The sequence below is a fragment of the Camelina sativa genome, chromosome 11, assembly GCF_030686135.1.
Source record: "Camelina sativa cultivar CO46 ecotype springtype chromosome 11, ASM3068613v1".
Taxonomy (NCBI): domain Eukaryota; kingdom Viridiplantae; phylum Streptophyta; class Magnoliopsida; order Brassicales; family Brassicaceae; genus Camelina; species Camelina sativa.
Window position 1 is genome coordinate 6,382,600 of NC_141890.1, and position 15,487 is coordinate 6,398,086.

General features: G+C 36.3%; 5 protein-coding genes and 1 pseudogene across 7 annotated transcripts; 4 read left to right on the forward strand and 2 right to left on the reverse strand.

The window, feature by feature from the left end:
* Positions 1-216: 216 nt before the first annotated feature.
* Positions 217-3,157, reverse strand: LOC104722094 (diacylglycerol kinase 6-like; annotated as a pseudogene). The gene is made up of 12 exons (XR_015571272.1): positions 2,857-3,157; positions 2,465-2,581; positions 2,256-2,384; positions 2,078-2,164; positions 1,868-1,976; positions 1,733-1,781; positions 1,474-1,556; positions 1,233-1,297; positions 1,021-1,095; positions 854-941; positions 652-768; positions 217-561 (listed from the first exon to the last, which is right to left on the reverse strand). The product of XR_015571272.1 is annotated as a diacylglycerol kinase 6-like (transcript).
* A 2,139-nt stretch (positions 3,158-5,296) lies between these two features.
* On the forward strand, positions 5,297-6,770 carry LOC104730546 (transcription factor MYB41-like). Its single transcript, XM_010449727.2, has 3 exons — positions 5,297-5,554; positions 5,655-5,784; positions 6,043-6,770. Exons 1-3 carry the CDS (start codon positions 5,422-5,424, stop codon positions 6,635-6,637), a joined length of 858 nt encoding a protein of 285 aa, XP_010448029.2. The 5' UTR covers positions 5,297-5,421; the 3' UTR covers positions 6,638-6,770.
* Positions 6,771-7,789: 1,019 nt separating this feature from the next.
* On the forward strand, positions 7,790-9,882 carry LOC104722096 (putative GPI-anchored protein At4g28100). Its single transcript, XM_087472205.1, has 2 exons — positions 7,790-8,774; positions 9,320-9,882. The coding sequence occupies exons 1-2, from the start codon at positions 8,181-8,183 to the stop codon at positions 9,641-9,643; spliced, it is 918 nt and encodes a 305-aa protein (XP_087328331.1). The 5' UTR covers positions 7,790-8,180; the 3' UTR covers positions 9,644-9,882.
* Positions 9,883-10,249: 367 nt separating this feature from the next.
* On the forward strand, positions 10,250-12,925 carry LOC104722098 (L-ascorbate oxidase homolog). Of its 2 annotated transcripts, XM_087472200.1 has the most exons (7): positions 10,254-10,507; positions 10,597-10,706; positions 10,980-11,250; positions 11,395-11,494; positions 11,582-12,296; positions 12,377-12,455; positions 12,553-12,925. In XM_087472200.1, the coding sequence occupies exons 1-7, from the start codon at positions 10,370-10,372 to the stop codon at positions 12,760-12,762; spliced, it is 1,623 nt and encodes a 540-aa protein (XP_087328326.1). In that variant the 5' UTR covers positions 10,254-10,369; the 3' UTR covers positions 12,763-12,925. The 2 variants fall into 2 exon arrangements, with proteins under 2 accessions (XP_087328328.1, XP_087328326.1); XM_087472202.1 differs by lacking the exons at positions 12,377-12,455; positions 12,553-12,925 and having other exon boundaries at positions 10,250-10,507; positions 11,582-12,300.
* LOC147933688 (PMP3 family protein At2g24040-like) lies at positions 12,893-13,501 on the forward strand. Its single transcript, XM_087472206.1, has 2 exons — positions 12,893-13,127; positions 13,224-13,501. Exons 1-2 carry the CDS (start codon positions 13,038-13,040, stop codon positions 13,365-13,367), a joined length of 234 nt encoding a protein of 77 aa, XP_087328332.1. The 5' UTR covers positions 12,893-13,037; the 3' UTR covers positions 13,368-13,501.
* Positions 13,502-14,132: 631 nt separating this feature from the next.
* LOC109127698 (uncharacterized) lies at positions 14,133-14,689 on the reverse strand. The gene has a single exon (XM_019233009.2). It carries the CDS (start codon positions 14,567-14,569, stop codon positions 14,321-14,323), a length of 249 nt encoding a protein of 82 aa, XP_019088554.1. The 5' UTR covers positions 14,570-14,689; the 3' UTR covers positions 14,133-14,320.
* Between the last annotated feature and the right edge of the window lie 798 nt (positions 14,690-15,487).

The following is a 15,487-nucleotide window of genomic DNA, read 5'->3' on the forward strand; positions in this document are numbered from 1 at the left end:
TTTTGGACATTCTAGAGAACAGCCGCATAACTGTGTCATTTTGTTATGATTTGGATGTCTGAACAACATAAGGAGAAAGAACAGGGGACAAGAAACAGAGGCTAGGTGAGTCTGGGCGCTGGGTTGATCGTTAGTAGTTAATATACGATCACAAGAAAGAGATTTGATTTAAATGTTTCTAGTAGATTCTGGAACTAAAAAACATCCCAACGAGATTAGAGTTTTAAATTAAAGTCTAAACACAGAAGCCACATAAAAAAAAAGGAGGAAGATTGTCTTAAGAGTCAAACATAACAACTGAATATCTAAGATAAGAAATATCCAAGAACTTTGGATTAGTCATCTTCATCATCACTAAACCGGGGTAGTGGAAGAAAACTCATTCATGCTTTTGGAGCAGCAATTTTGGGTTGCAAGCATGTTAACTTGTCCATGATGTGAGATCTCTACCATCACGGTTTCATCATCCAGTGGAAGTGGTTGTTTCCATGTCTCTCCATCCATTCTAATGTATGCATGCTTCGCTGCATCTTTCTTAAATTCAAACCGGATTTGGTTTGCCTATACAAAAACACACACACACACACACATGTTGGGTTTAAAATGTGGCTTACTCACAAATTTGTCTAACACAACTTTAAATTTACTTACCTGTGCAAGTCGTGTCCCATGACCATTTGGAGTGAACAGAACAAGACCATGCCAAGCATTTCTAAACCCAACTATTTCGATGAGTCCATCGTCAACGAATGGTGGAGTTAGGCTTCTCTATTGAGACATCAACAAAGAAAGTTAATCCATTGTTTTTTTAGTAGATTATTGAAGCAATGTAAAGAGAATGCTAAAAGCCTACATCACGTTGTTTCTTGGGATTTGGTGTTCCCCAAGGATCTAGTCCTCCAGAAAAGCTAGGAAGATTCAAACATACTATGGACCTAATGCTGCCAGGACAAAGATCAATGTTAATTGATTATCATTGGGTACAAGAAGCCTTGTATAACCTTTTATTTTTATAGCTACCTTTGGGGAATGTCAAGGTCACTCCATTGGCCATTTTTGTTACAAATCTGAACCTTTGCAAGGTGAGCTATGTTTCTGCAGCAAGCGCCATGTAGTATTATTAGAGCTTTCATATTGACATATGCTTTCATTGAGTTATTTCAGTTTTTCAGGGGTTTTAGATCCCAAAAAGAGAGGAAACAACTAACGGATAAGCAAAGAGAAATTGATACTAAGAAGGGTGGAAAAGAGAGGCACAAAACCATCCTTGTGTGCAACTAAGCTTAAGATATGTCCTCTGGAACGTCGTAAATCAATGGAAACATTACTTGTTAGTTTTTTTATTTTTTTTTGTTATTTTAGTTTACACTATAAAATGTAATCAAGTGAAATAGGCACAAGTTGTCCCATTAATGAAAACAGTAGAGCCACATCACTTGATCAAGGCAATGGTAAAAAAAAGGGTATGTGAACCTGATTAGCCAGCTGATTTTTAAACTTTTCTGGGTGACGTTTTCTTTGGGAATGAAATGCATGAGATACTTGAGCATCCATTCCTGCAGTAAAATTGATGGTGTAATGATAAGACAATAAGTCATATATACAACTAAATTATGACTCCAAGTTTCAAATGCAATGACTTGATATCATTTATCTCACATCTGAAAGATAACTTTAGCTGTGCTGCTTAATTATGGAGAAGAAAGAAAGAGTAAAGAGCATAAATTCTTACCAAGGCTAAAGTAATTCCAGAATCCCCCACGAAATGTTTGGTAACCTTCCTGGAAATTTTGAAAATTCTGATCATAAAATTAAGAAGAAAAGGAAGAGATGGTGAGTCCCACGAGAAGATGATAATATATCTTACCATATATTCTTGATCTGATCGTAAAACACTATGAAATGCATGTGGTAGCTCAAGAGGTGGCATAGAAGAGCCTTTTTCGGGTGCCTTCATCCTCATAAGTACGTGCCAACTTAATTAAGATGAAAAAATGCATACATATATCAACCCAAGTATTAAAGTATATAATTTGAAAATTAGAAGAGAATATATGGCATATATATGTTAAAGTACTTGTCTATCTTCATCTTTATTGCGTTGATCACCTTGATCCAAAAAGGACTCCACGGAAGACCTATTTGTTTCAGGATTTTTCTTACCCTGAAGATGAAATTTAGTAAGACTTTGAAAACATATATGATGGTGACATTCATGTAGATCAGTCTAATATATATGATGAACATATACTAACCCATCCAAATGCAAATAGAAGGTTGTTTCCTGTACCCAAAGGAACCGTAGCAATTGGTGGTGGATTAGATAATTTAAGATCAGAAACAACTCCAAGGAGCCAACCAGCTGTTCCATCTCCCCCTGCAACCTGATTAAATACACAACTCATGCTTAATTATCACTTAATTATTAACACTTTTTTTCTACATACCAAAGAATATAACTCACGATTATTTTCAACTTGTCTCGAATCTTGCAAGCGAAACCATCGTCCTTTAGCCTCTCTAGATTAAGATAAATTCTCTGTAGCACCTTAACCGGAGTCTCTGCCTCTAGATCAAAAACCTACACAACAAACGTGCTATAATCAATAATAACTCAGTATATAATATATGATTTTAAGTAATTCAGACCATTCTTTTCTTTTTATTACATCAATTCAGACCATTCTTTTGTAATTTTAATAGTTGTAATATTTCAGTAAAGTTTGATTTTAGGGTTTTAGGTTAAAAAAATACAGGATTCTGTATTAAATAAGAATCAATTATTCACGATCGTTTTCTAGATTTTTAAAAAAACCAACGAATCGTTAATTAGCTAGGGTAAATTGATATAAAGACCTGCTTATCGTTGAGCAGAGTGCGGTAGGTAAGGATGAGTTCAGCTCCTAGTTGACCTCCGCTTTTGGAGTTGATGAATACGAGGACTGGGCTCTCAGGTGGAGTATCACTACTAGGTTGCACCAAAGACTCGGCTTCGTCAGGCGAGAGAACGTACGAAGGAATGTAGAATCTCTTGAGAAAATCTGATAAATTATGGTATTTTTCCATGCTCGTCGTCATGTATAAATCAGCAGTACTATGATTCATATATAAGTTAGTTAAAATCGACTATGTTAATCATGCAGAAGAGACGATCGAAGAAGACATCATAACATATATACCCATCATATCTCTCTATAGAGGATTGAAAACAATAAATATATATTTAATTGTGTCTGGAGGGACAAATTAAACTAGGATTAATCTTGAAGATTATTTACCAAGATTTTTATTCCTTTTTAGTTAATGCTAATTAAAAGTTTTAAAGTCACAAAAGTGAATTTTCTTCTTCTTTAATAGGTAACATTACCACTAATATTAATTGCCTGTCAGCACACTAAAACGTCATCTTTCACATGCATATCTATCTAGTAACTGCTGACATGGTGATGGAGTGGAGTCCATTGTCTATTTAGCTTCTTTTTTTTTTTTGTTTTTTTGGTTTTAATAATGTTAAGTTTATTTATGTGTCATACATACATTGATCGGTTAACAAAACCCACACAAAAAAATTGCTAATATTTAGTTTTCATACCAATTACTAGTTTGATATATTTAATTTATACAGCTTTGGATAATTTACAAATATTGTTTTTTTTGTCATCAAATTTGTATATATGTATATCTTTAGTATTCTTGTTGACCAAAAAAAAAGAATTATATTTTTAATATTTAGATATTCTACAAAGATTACTTTTTGTCATCATGTTTTCTATATTTTTATAATATTAAGGTTAAAAGCTGTTAATATTAATACATAGAAAAATTATAAGTTAAGATGGAAACAACCTGTTGGCAACAATAGCATAAACCCATTACAATGTAAGGTTTAAATCCATTAGTGACCCATTAATTAAAACGCTGTGGTGGGAGGCCTTGTTCGAGAATCTCCTAATGCGATGACTTGACACAATCTTTGACTTACATCATCTATGACGCTGACCGATTTTTTTTTTTTTTTTTTTTTTTGGTAAAAAAACACTGATGCTGATGCTGACCAATCCAGAAACATAACCTAAGAGTAGATGAAAATGATGCAAAAGAGAAATGAAAAGGACAATCCCACAACACATTTATTTTTCCACGTGTCTCATTCTTCATGAACCCACACATTGCTATGTTAGGAAAGCTATGAAAATATTCTAAAAAATATGGACAAATAGCTTTGGTGTGAACTCCGGAGAAGCCTGTGTGGTTCTCTTGTGATAAAAGGTGATGATGATATGGTTATTCAAAGTTTGTTGCACAGCTTTCCACCAACAATTTAACAAACAAAAATAAAGCTTCCCTCTTGTTTGGTTGTTATTTTATTTGCTTTTTGAAATCGTTCTAAGATAATGCGGACGTGGATGGCTATTCGGAGAGGCCCTTCCACAAGCAATCTCCTACAATTGAACTTGGAATTACGTTGTACATAAGTAAAATGTTGCAATTCGCCTCATCATGAATTTTGAAAGCACAAGGCACATGACATTAACACGTTATTTGAATTATATTTGATGAGAATATCCAACTACTTTACCGTCCTCACTCTCTTTACCTTTGAAACTCTAGGCTTTATGTTTACAAAATTCAACGCAACATATATTATCAAACTTAACTTTCCAGGGTTTTTAAAAAAACTAAACATGTAGGTAGAAGTCAACTGACCCATATTAACATGCAAAGTCAACAAGATCCTTTTTGTTTAAGCAAAAGTCAATAACTTAATCCACGAACTAAAAGCAAAACATGCGAAATTATTAATGTGCTTAATCTGACTCTCACGACCATAATGTAAAAAACTACGATCCCACCCGAATAGCTATTCCCCCCATAAAGTCTATTTTAATCTCTTATAGTTACATTCCTTTTTCTATATACAAGAGTACGTTATTTCACTCCAAATTAAATATTACATTTGTGACTTATGATTATGATTAGTTGTACTGACAGAGTCACAGAATCTAAGTTAGATAGATAGATTGTAATAAAATACCATGCACTCTGTCACGTGGATCGTTTCTAGAATATATATACAGTAAAAAAAAAACGATCGGTGATATGAGGTCTAGGCAAGGTTTGTATTCTTCCTTTTGAATGTATTATTGTGGCTCAAAAGGACGTGGCATATTATGTACATGCCAAGTGCAATTGACCTTCGCTCCCCTCCTCATTAACTAAGTTCTCAACATTTCTCATCTCCCTATATAAAGAAATGAATGGAGAAGGTATGAGTCCATCCAGACATTGACATTTATAAAACTCAACTCCTCTTTTAAGAAACTCCCCTTGGCTCTTCGATCCCTTTATCAACATAATAGAACCAAACTATTACTAACGTCGATATATCGTTGTATACATCTTGTACGAAACAAAACAAAGATGGGAAGATCACCTTGTTGTGACAAGAATGGAGTGAAGAAAGGACCATGGACGGCTGAGGAAGATCAGAAACTAATCGATTATATACGATTTCATGGTCCGGGCAATTGGCGTATTCTACCTAAAAATGCTGGTACGTACATATACATATTCTTTATAATTTTTGTTCTAACATGATATATTCTCTATAAAACTGAATCACACACTTGTAAGTCGTATTGTATTAATTAAAGGACTTCAAAGATGCGGAAAAAGCTGCCGTCTCCGATGGACCAATTATCTAAGACCGGACATCAAGAGAGGAAGATTCTCCTTTGAGGAAGAAGAAACTATCATTCAGCTTCACAGTGTTATGGGAAACAAGTAAGCTTCATTCACACCATAATCATTTGTTTCAGATTCATAATCATCAGCTACAGCTTTTGTATGTTAAATTAATGAAAAAAGTGAGAACGAACGTTTGCATGCGGAGCGTACATGTCAAATGTAGGCCATCAACTCCAAATAAACTATTATTAGTACTTTACTAGTACGTATTGACCTATATTAGAATAATAAAAAGGAGTTTTATTTTAATCAATACATTATTGTCAATAATATTGAATTGATTAATTTTATTAGGTGGTCAGCAATAGCAGCTCGTCTACCAGGAAGAACTGATAACGAAATAAAAAACCATTGGAACACTCACATCCGCAAGAGACTTGTGAGGAGCGGCATCGACCCTGTTACTCACTCCCCACGCCTTGATCTTCTTGACTTGTCCTCACTTCTAGGGGTAATTTTTAATCAGCAAAACTTTTCATCAGTTGCAACACATGCGTCTTCTCTGCTTAATCCTGATTTATTGAGGCTAGCCTCTCTTCTCTTGCCACTTCAAAACCCTAATCCAACCTACGCATCGAACGTCGATCAGAATCTTCAAACTCCTATCACATCATCAGAATCGTCTCAACCACAAACCGAGAGTACAACCCCAACAAACAATAATGAGATTAATTCATCTTTCGAGCCTATGAACCCGAGACTCGACGACGTTGGTCTTGCAGATGTATTACCACCTTTGTCAGAGAGTACTTTTGACTTAGACTCTCTCATGTCAACGCCAATGTCTTCTCCACAACAAAATAGCATTGAAGCAGAAGAAGCCAACCCTAGCAGTTTCTTCGACTTTGGTTTTCCGGACGATTTCATCTTAGATGACTTTATGTTTTAATTTACTATATATATATGTATATCCCTTATACAACATCTTTTTTACACCTTTGATTCTTTGTTGTATTCTTTCTTTGGTTGGATGTATAAACTTTTTTTTCTGTCAAAGATAAATTTATATCTATAATTTTTTTTATGAATGTGTAACACGTATTAAAAGACTAATTAGGAGAGCTATCTTAACTCTGCTCCATAAGTCGGCGGAAACAAACATAAAATTATAAGCGTCAATCAAGTTATCCTAAAAAGCGAAATGGCTATAGACAGTTGTCTATCATTCGCCGCGGATAACGAATGAAATGAGCAAAACACTTCAAATAGTGTTGTTCGAATTATATTAATATAAGTGTCAGTCAAATTAATTAGATGAGTCAATAATGAAGCCCACTTCAAGGTCCATTTTAAAACACTTAAAGTTGCTAATATGGCCCAATCTAAGGCTTATACTGTATGTCGGTTGAACATAGTCATTCAAAGTTAAGTAGATTAGTTTAAATTTCGTGTTATATATATATATATATATATATATATATATATTGAAGTTTTTTTTCTTTTTTTTTTAATTCCAAGCAAGAGGCAAAGTGTGGAACAGTAGTTAAATCTAAGTCTTATATATAGATAGATACTTTACAATTTAAGGGATTGTGGTATTTGGTATGGGGCAAGTAAGTAAGGCAAACAAAGAACGTGTGAAAATGCTCTAATTGGTAGAATTTGGAGATTAAAGATGATGAGAAGATTAGGGGAAGAGATTAGTGAAAGTGGGGGCTCATTTTTTCTCGCCTTTTAGGAGAATTCACTTTTCTCCTTTCTGACGGACCGTTTCCCTAGGCGGGCGTCCGGCTCATATTCCTACTACCCGTTTGAAAAAAGAGTTTATTATTATTATTTTTTTGTCAATGCACAAAAAGCGAATCAATGATTTAATATATGATTGTAGTAGGTTTTTGTGTGTTTTGTCTTTTAGAAAATGACCCTTTTCTTCGTGTGAGTATGCTTCATTCGCATCTCACCTCACCCTCGTTATGTTTCTCCACCATTCATATTTATTTATTTTCTTTTCTAACTCATATCTTTAATTTTTTCTCTTTCACATATTTTTTTGGGAGCGTTACGAAATTAAAAGCCTACATGCAAACTACATGGCTAATTTATATCTACAGATAATAGATAGTATGAAGTATGAACTAAACTAAGTATACATTATGTAGTTAAGGATCTTAGTACATTTGCCAAAAAGACAAGCCTTATAATTTCCGGAGCTAATCACAGTTTACAAAGGGATTATAGACTATAAACCAAACTAGAAACTGCCAAAGTCAGGAATCTCTTTGTTTTTTTCTTTCTCCCATCACATCTCTTTCTCTCTCTCTTCACAATAGTCCTTTGGACAGAACAAAAGAGAGAGAAGATAGTGAATAATGGAAGGCTGCTTTTCTTCGTGAATCTCAGAATCTAAAAGACTGTGAGAGAGATTTGATAAACCACTTTCAATTTCTCTTATTTCACTTCTCTCTCTCTCTCTCTCTCTCTAGCCATTTAGAATGAAGAAAAGTTCCACTTTACTCATCCCCTTCCTCTGTTCTCTCATCTTCCCCCCCGTGTTGAGCAACCTACTCGTTGAACCGGTCCAACCCAACACTGTACCGGCCTTCCCCGTGGAAACCCAAGCTCAAAGCTGTCGTCTTGACCTCTCAGACGAGCTTTTCGGTGGCGTCAAAGAAGCCTGCGGAAGAAACCTCGACCGGAGCCGATGCTGCCCTGTTCTAGCCGCGTGGCTCTTCGCAGCTCACGCTCGCTCTGCTCTACAGCTACCAGCTCCTGCTCCGACTCCCGAATCTTCTGACCCCGACGAACCCATGAAGCCTGACGACTCGCAGAAGTGCGTCAACACATTGCAGACCGCGCTTTTGACTAAACAAATCAAGATCCCTCAGCCTAACTCCAGCTGCGATGCAATCTTGTGCTTCTGTGGCATTCGTCTCCATCAGATCAGCTCTCTCTCTTGTCCCGCAGCTTTTAACGTCTCCTCCGGCTTCAAAAACGCAACTCCCACCGCCGCCGTGAAGAATCTTGAGAAAGAATGTCGGAACTCAACTTACTCTGGTTGTACCAGATGCCTCGGCGCTCTTCAAAAGGTCCAATTTTTATTTTTATTTTTTTTGGTTAAAGTTCAATTTTTTTTTTTTTTGCATTCCGTTACGTTAAATTTTCATCCTTTATGTCCCCTATACTAAGGATTCTCACACAGCATTTAATGATTTTTTTTTCCTTAAAAGCATAATAAATGTTTTGCTTTCATTTGCGTGAAGTCTTCTTCAGAATGTTCATTACGGTCACTCTCTATCCATGAGTAACATGTTCACAACCATACTAGCAATTACAAAATTTTACTGTTAATTTAGGGTTTAAGTTGAAAAAGACACATCCACACACACAAACACATTGTTATCTTTAAACATTATTGTTGTTATCTTTGGCTATCCTTTTAGGTTGCAAACAATTGGAGATGTGCTTTTACAGAAACTTTCTTTTTTCGTATAACCCAAAAAAGCACTGAAACACTCTGAAACCCATCACTTTCTACACGCAATATTTTTCCTGTATTATATTTTAAAATCTTTTTTACTTAAAAATCTTGTTTCTTTTTTTGGTTTTGGTTTCAAATTTTGATGGATTACAGCTAAAGGTTAGAGGAGGAAACAAGAAGACAACAACAGAGAGAGGGAGTAAGATGATGAGCAAAGACTGCCAGCTCATGGGACTCACATGGCTACTGGCTCGTAACAAAACGGCATACATCCCCACAGTTTCTGCTGTGTTAAGAGCCATTATGTATAGTCCACACCCACCTCACCTCAACAAGTGCAGTCCTGACCAAGAGAACATGCCATTAGCCGTTGACTCTCTTCAGTTTCAGAGGAGCCTCTCTTCATCATCCCATCTTGCTGGTTTTTTACCGTTTTTACCCCTAGTACTCCTCTCTTTCTTTCTCTTTCTTCTGTGATTTTTAGTAGTTTTATTTTTGGTCGTCGGGAGGGGTTAAAGAGAGTCACGTGAAGCTACAAGACATATTATGTGTGTATGTAAATGCTGTGCTCTTCTCTTTTTTTTTTCTTTTGGTTCTGCAAACTCTAACCCTCATTTTTTGTTTTTTAACTGTGGTTTTGTCCAATTTAACACATTTCCGAGGTCTTGAAATTTTTTAAAACTGTATTGAGACTAGAAAGTTGTCATTTTGGACTATATCAGATCCTCTATCATGTGCTCTTAATAAACAATTAGAATAGAGCCTTGTTTAGTCGAATCCCAAGGACTACTAACTAAGCATGTTGGTCGTCTCTACTAATGCGAATGTATTCACCCAAAGTCAAATCCAAAAGGCATTCACCCTTTTCTCTATATAAAATCTATTATAATATTCAGAGTGTGTTATCAACTGGTCTCACTATAGTAAAATATTGAATCCGCTTGAAATAGCTCACAATGAGAATGCATAACAAGGCCAATTAATGGGCTTGCCACATAACATTTCTCTTCATTACAAATTGAATGATACACGTAATTAGTTATCTAGCTTACTGGAAAGCTTCTGCCTTCCCATTAGATTTTAAATACATCACCGAGTTATTTTACGGTTACTACAACCTCCAATATTCACCTTCAAGCTTTCTCTTCCAACCTTTTCTCCTTTGTTCTCTTTCTCACTACTAAACTTTCATCAAGATCGAGTATGGGGTGGTGGCTAAACGGAGTTGTTTGGATGATGATGACGACGACCATCATTTATTTTGTTAAAGCTGGAGATACCCTTTTTTACAACTGGAGGGTCACTTACGGCGACATTACTCCAACTAGTATGCCTCGAAGGGTACATTTTCTTCCAAGATCAACAAAATGGCTACTTGCTTCTTGTGTGTTTGTATTGATCATGCTTATATTTGTATTTATAACACACAGGGAATCCTAATAAACGGACAATTTCCTGGACCGGAGATTCGCTCACTCACCAATGACAATTTGGCCATCACTGTTCACAACGATCTAGACGAGCCCTTTCTCTTATCTTGGTATGATCTATTTATCCTTCTTTACCAATTTCTTATTCAATAAACATTAACAAGCTTGTATCAAGCCTTTTCCAATTAAATAAAAGCTTAAGTTATATTAAAACATGGATTAGAATTTGGCAAATGGTATGAAGGAAACAATTTGCATGCACATGCATGTGACGTTTTTTCAAAATCTTGTAAATTTGTTGGGTATTATTAGTGAACACGTAAGATTTTCATGTTAATTACAATATCAACGATTTAATAAAAACAAAAAAGTGATACATGAAGGAATGGAGTGCACATGAGGAAAAACTCTTACCAAGATGGAGTGTTTGGGACGACTTGTCCTATCCCACCGGGCAAGAACTACACTTATAACTTTCAAGTCAAAGACCAGATCGGTAGTTACTTCTACTTCCCTTCCCTCGCCGTCCAAAAAGCGGTCGGTGGTTATGGCAGCCTCCGTATCTACAGCCTCCCTGACATCCCGGTCCCTTTCCCTGAACCCGCAGGAGAATTCACCCTCCTCATAGGCGATTGGTATCGAGGTGACCATAAGGTGCATTTCTTAGTTACCAACTAGTAATGTTAATTAATTATTATATTTTATTGACATATATATATATATGATGACCATAATTTTTAATGTATATGTATATGAATATATGATGACCATAATGGATTCCACATCCTGACTTTGAAGGCAATTTTGGATAAAGGACGCAAGTTACCGACGGTGCCTGATGGAGTCTTGATCAATGGCCAGGGATTAAGTTATGTTTCTTCTCTCACCGTCGACAGAGGTTCATATTAAAAACTCTCAATAGTACTACGTTGTTTATACAAAAATTTGAGCGTCCTTTCATCCCTTTCGTTGACCAAATTGATAGGTAAAACGTACAGATTCAGAATCTCGAATGTAGGGCTTCAAACCTCCCTGAATTTCGAAATATTAGGTCATCAGCTAAAGCTCATTGAGGTCGAAGGAACCCACACAGTCCAATCCATGTACACCTCACTCGACATACATGTTGGTCAAACTTACTCTGTCTTGGTCACCATGGACCAACCTCCTCACAACTATTCCATTGTCGCCTCAACAAGATTTATCCACGTACAACATACGACCGGATACAATCTCCACTACTCCAACTCCAAAGGCCTTAAAGTTGTCCCTGCCCGACGACCTGAACCAGATGATGTAGATTGGTCTATCAAACAAGCTCAGTCCATTAGGACCAACCTAACTGCGTCGGGGCCAAGGACCAACCCTCAAGGCGATAACCATTATGGAAAAATGAAGATTTCAAGGAATTTGATATTGGAAAGCTCAGCGGCCCTTGTGAACAGAAAGCAACGTTACGCAATAAACGGTGTATCGTTTGTGCCTTCGGATACTCCGCTGAAGTTGGCGGATTATTTTAAGATAAAAGATGTTTTTAAAGTTGGAAGCATCCCTGACAAACCGAGAAGAGGAGGACGGATGAGGCTAGACACGGCAGTGATGGGAGCACACCACAATGCCTTTCTTGAGATTGTCTTTCAAAACCGTGAAAAGATCGTCCAAAGTTACCACCTCGATGGATACAACTTTTGGGTCATCGGGTAATAATAATAAGCTATATCGTACTTAGAGAATTATATGAATGCGTAAACGGTCGTTGACGTCAGTGAGTTGTCTACAGGATCAATAGAGGAACATGGTCACAGGCGAGTAGACGAGAGTATAACCTCAAAGATGCTGTTTCTCGCTCCACTTCTCAAGTACGTAAGCTTTCTCCCTATCTCTTCTAGGATCAAATTAGAAAGAATTGAACGATTTTGATTTCAAATCTGAAAAGAGTTTGGTTTTGTTCTGTAGGTATATCCAGAATCTTGGACTGCTGTATATGTGGCGTTGGACAATGTGGGGATGTGGAATCTAAGGAGCCAGTTTTGGGCGAGACAATACTTAGGTCAACAATTTTACCTTCGAGTTTACTCTCCAGTACGCTCTCCCAAAGATGAATATCCTTTGCCCAAAAATGCTCTGTTGTGTGGTCGGGCCTCCAACAGATCACATAACTCCTAATTAGATCCTTAATTGGCATGTCTTGTTTCATATACAAATCTTAATTTTATTTGATAACAAAAAGTATATATGAGACAACACAAAGAACTTCAGAGTGGCTTTACTAAAAATATGTTGTTTCTTTCTCAGTTATCAGATATGTATATGGGTTTCGAACGCTGACGTTTTCAGGCTCTGTTTTTTTGGGTTCTGTTCTCTCTCTTCCCTTTATAAAGTTTAGCCCTTTCGATCTAACAAAGGAACTAAAACAAAAGAAGGATCAAAAACATTGAGAAATGGCGAATGGGTGCGAGATTTGCTGTGAAATAATGATCGCCATACTCATCCCTCCTCTCGGGGTATGTCTGAGGCATGGCTGTTGCACTGTACGTCATCTCTCTTTCTCTCTTTTTGTGTGTTTCTCAGTCAAGAGCTTCTTATAATATATGTTATGTAAATGTCAAAAAAATTTTAATGTGCAGACGGAGTTCATGATATGTCTGATCCTAACGCTTCTGGGATACGTACCGGGCATCATCTACGCACTCTATGCAATTGTGTACGTGGATCGTGATCAATTCTTTGATGAATACCGTCGTCCACTTTTTTACGCCCAATCACCTTGATTTACGCTTTTTTTTTTTTAATAATGTTTTTGCTTCTTTGTTGATTTCATCTTACATTAATTGGTTTAAGATTCATCAATATATTTGAGATTTTCTTCTTCTTCTTTATTAAAAACACTCGTTTGTCTTGGTCACGCATTTCTTCTTTAACACACTTTTGTCTGCATGATTTGTTTATTTCGTTAGAATCAAATATAAAACAAAAAATTTGTTACAGAAGCACACAAAATTTTTATTTTATAAACTACAGAATCGGTCAGAAGTCAAGGTCCGATGGTACGTGTAGCTGCGACACATGTCAGGAAAAGACACTTTCGTGCGACAAACTCTCAAAAAAAAAAAATGGATTAAAAAAACAATAATAAAAAAGAGAACAATAATAAAAAAAGAGATGTCCAATCATCTGTTAAAGCTCTGTTTTCCCTCAGTATCACATGAACGAATACTGCGGATCGTTGGGCGATCATGACCTAGAGTAGTAGTGACCAGGCTGTCAAGAGATGGTTAAAGAATCATGAAGCTTCGTTCTGTGACGACTTGTTTGCATGATTCAAGATCTATGTGACTTGGTTGTTATAGCTAGCTAGGAAAGTGATGGGATGAAAGAACTAGAAATGGGACATAGATATTGTCATATTGAAGAAGCTTTTTTAAACTGATGAAATCGTGAAGCTAGCTGTTGTTTGCAGCTTCTTGTGTTAGATTGGGAAAGCAGTGGATCCATATATATCTTTTAATTTCACAATTACTTGAACACAGAGAAGATTCCTTGTCAATGCCTTCCAAAATAAAAAGACGTAATACAATTCTTTATCTTTCACAATCTTGAAACAGAGCAACAAAACAGAGTTTTTGACTGTATTTGAATTTTTTTACAAAATCAATCATATAGAAGAACTTTTATTTACATAAATCATTGTGAAACAGTAAAATCACGATCACTACAACGGAGCTTACAAAAGAAGAGCGAGCAGGGCAGAAGAAGCCGCACCAATATAGAAGGAACTTGGCAACATCATAGTTGAAGCCGAGGGGCTTGTTGTGTTGCGAGGTCCTCTGTATCTCACCCGTTTCTTCATCACCACTGCGAGGTTCCTTGGGCCATGCTCATCAGCTGAACACAAAAGAAAGGTCTGAGAGAAGAAGAAGAGAAATATGATGGAGAAGATGAGTATGCGTCTGGCTTTGATCATCTCACCCATCTTTTTAGTTCTGTGTTTTGCTTAATTCTAATGGATGTGTGATGATTATATAGATAGAGATAGCCAGATAGGAAGAGAAACTTGTTTTATTAGATGAATAAAAAGTCTTATTAGTTGGGGTTAGATATATACGCAGCCCAGCCTAGTGGATGATGGGGTTGAGCTAGTGTTGCAGTCTTGACCAATTTGATATAGAAAGGGTCAAAAAAATCAAAGAAAAAGCCATTTCAAGGACAAAACGTGCAAATGGAAGAAAAAAATAGAAAGAAAACGATTTGAAACTGTAGAATAAAATATCATTTCAGAAAATTGTGTGATTTAAAAATTGGGGAATGAATGGCCATGGAGAGGGGAAGCTACATGGCAATTTGGAAATGGTCTCTTCTTTGTCCAAAATTGACGACTCCACCTCATGTGTCTGCCAGCTTTGATCAAAGTGCTAATAAAGGAATAAGCTAAATTCCACAAAGGTAACAAAACGTGGCCTACTAAGAGTTTTGTATGACTCAAAACATTATTTATAAGAGCCCGGTGCTTCAAACTTCAAAGCCCCATTTCAGGTTTGTCAAAAAGAAAACATTTTGAGCCCATGTCTACTACTCGCTGTCAATAAGTCTTTTTTTGATCACACATAGCTTTAACTAGCTAGAAGCCTTATGTCTGTTATCCAATTTTAGGCTTCATTCCAATGAAAACAAGATTTACAAAAAAAAAAAAAAAGAGAATAAGACAAAAGACTCGACCAGCATCTAGGGAAGACTCACTCACGAGGTACATCTTCTTGTAATCATGGTTTTCTGCTTCGATGCAAAGGCTTTTTGTTGATTAGAAACATATCCGCAAAGTCACAGGACGGCATGTGTCCGGTCTTATCAAATCTGATACCCCCATTGTAAGTATTAATAATCTACTTGAGTT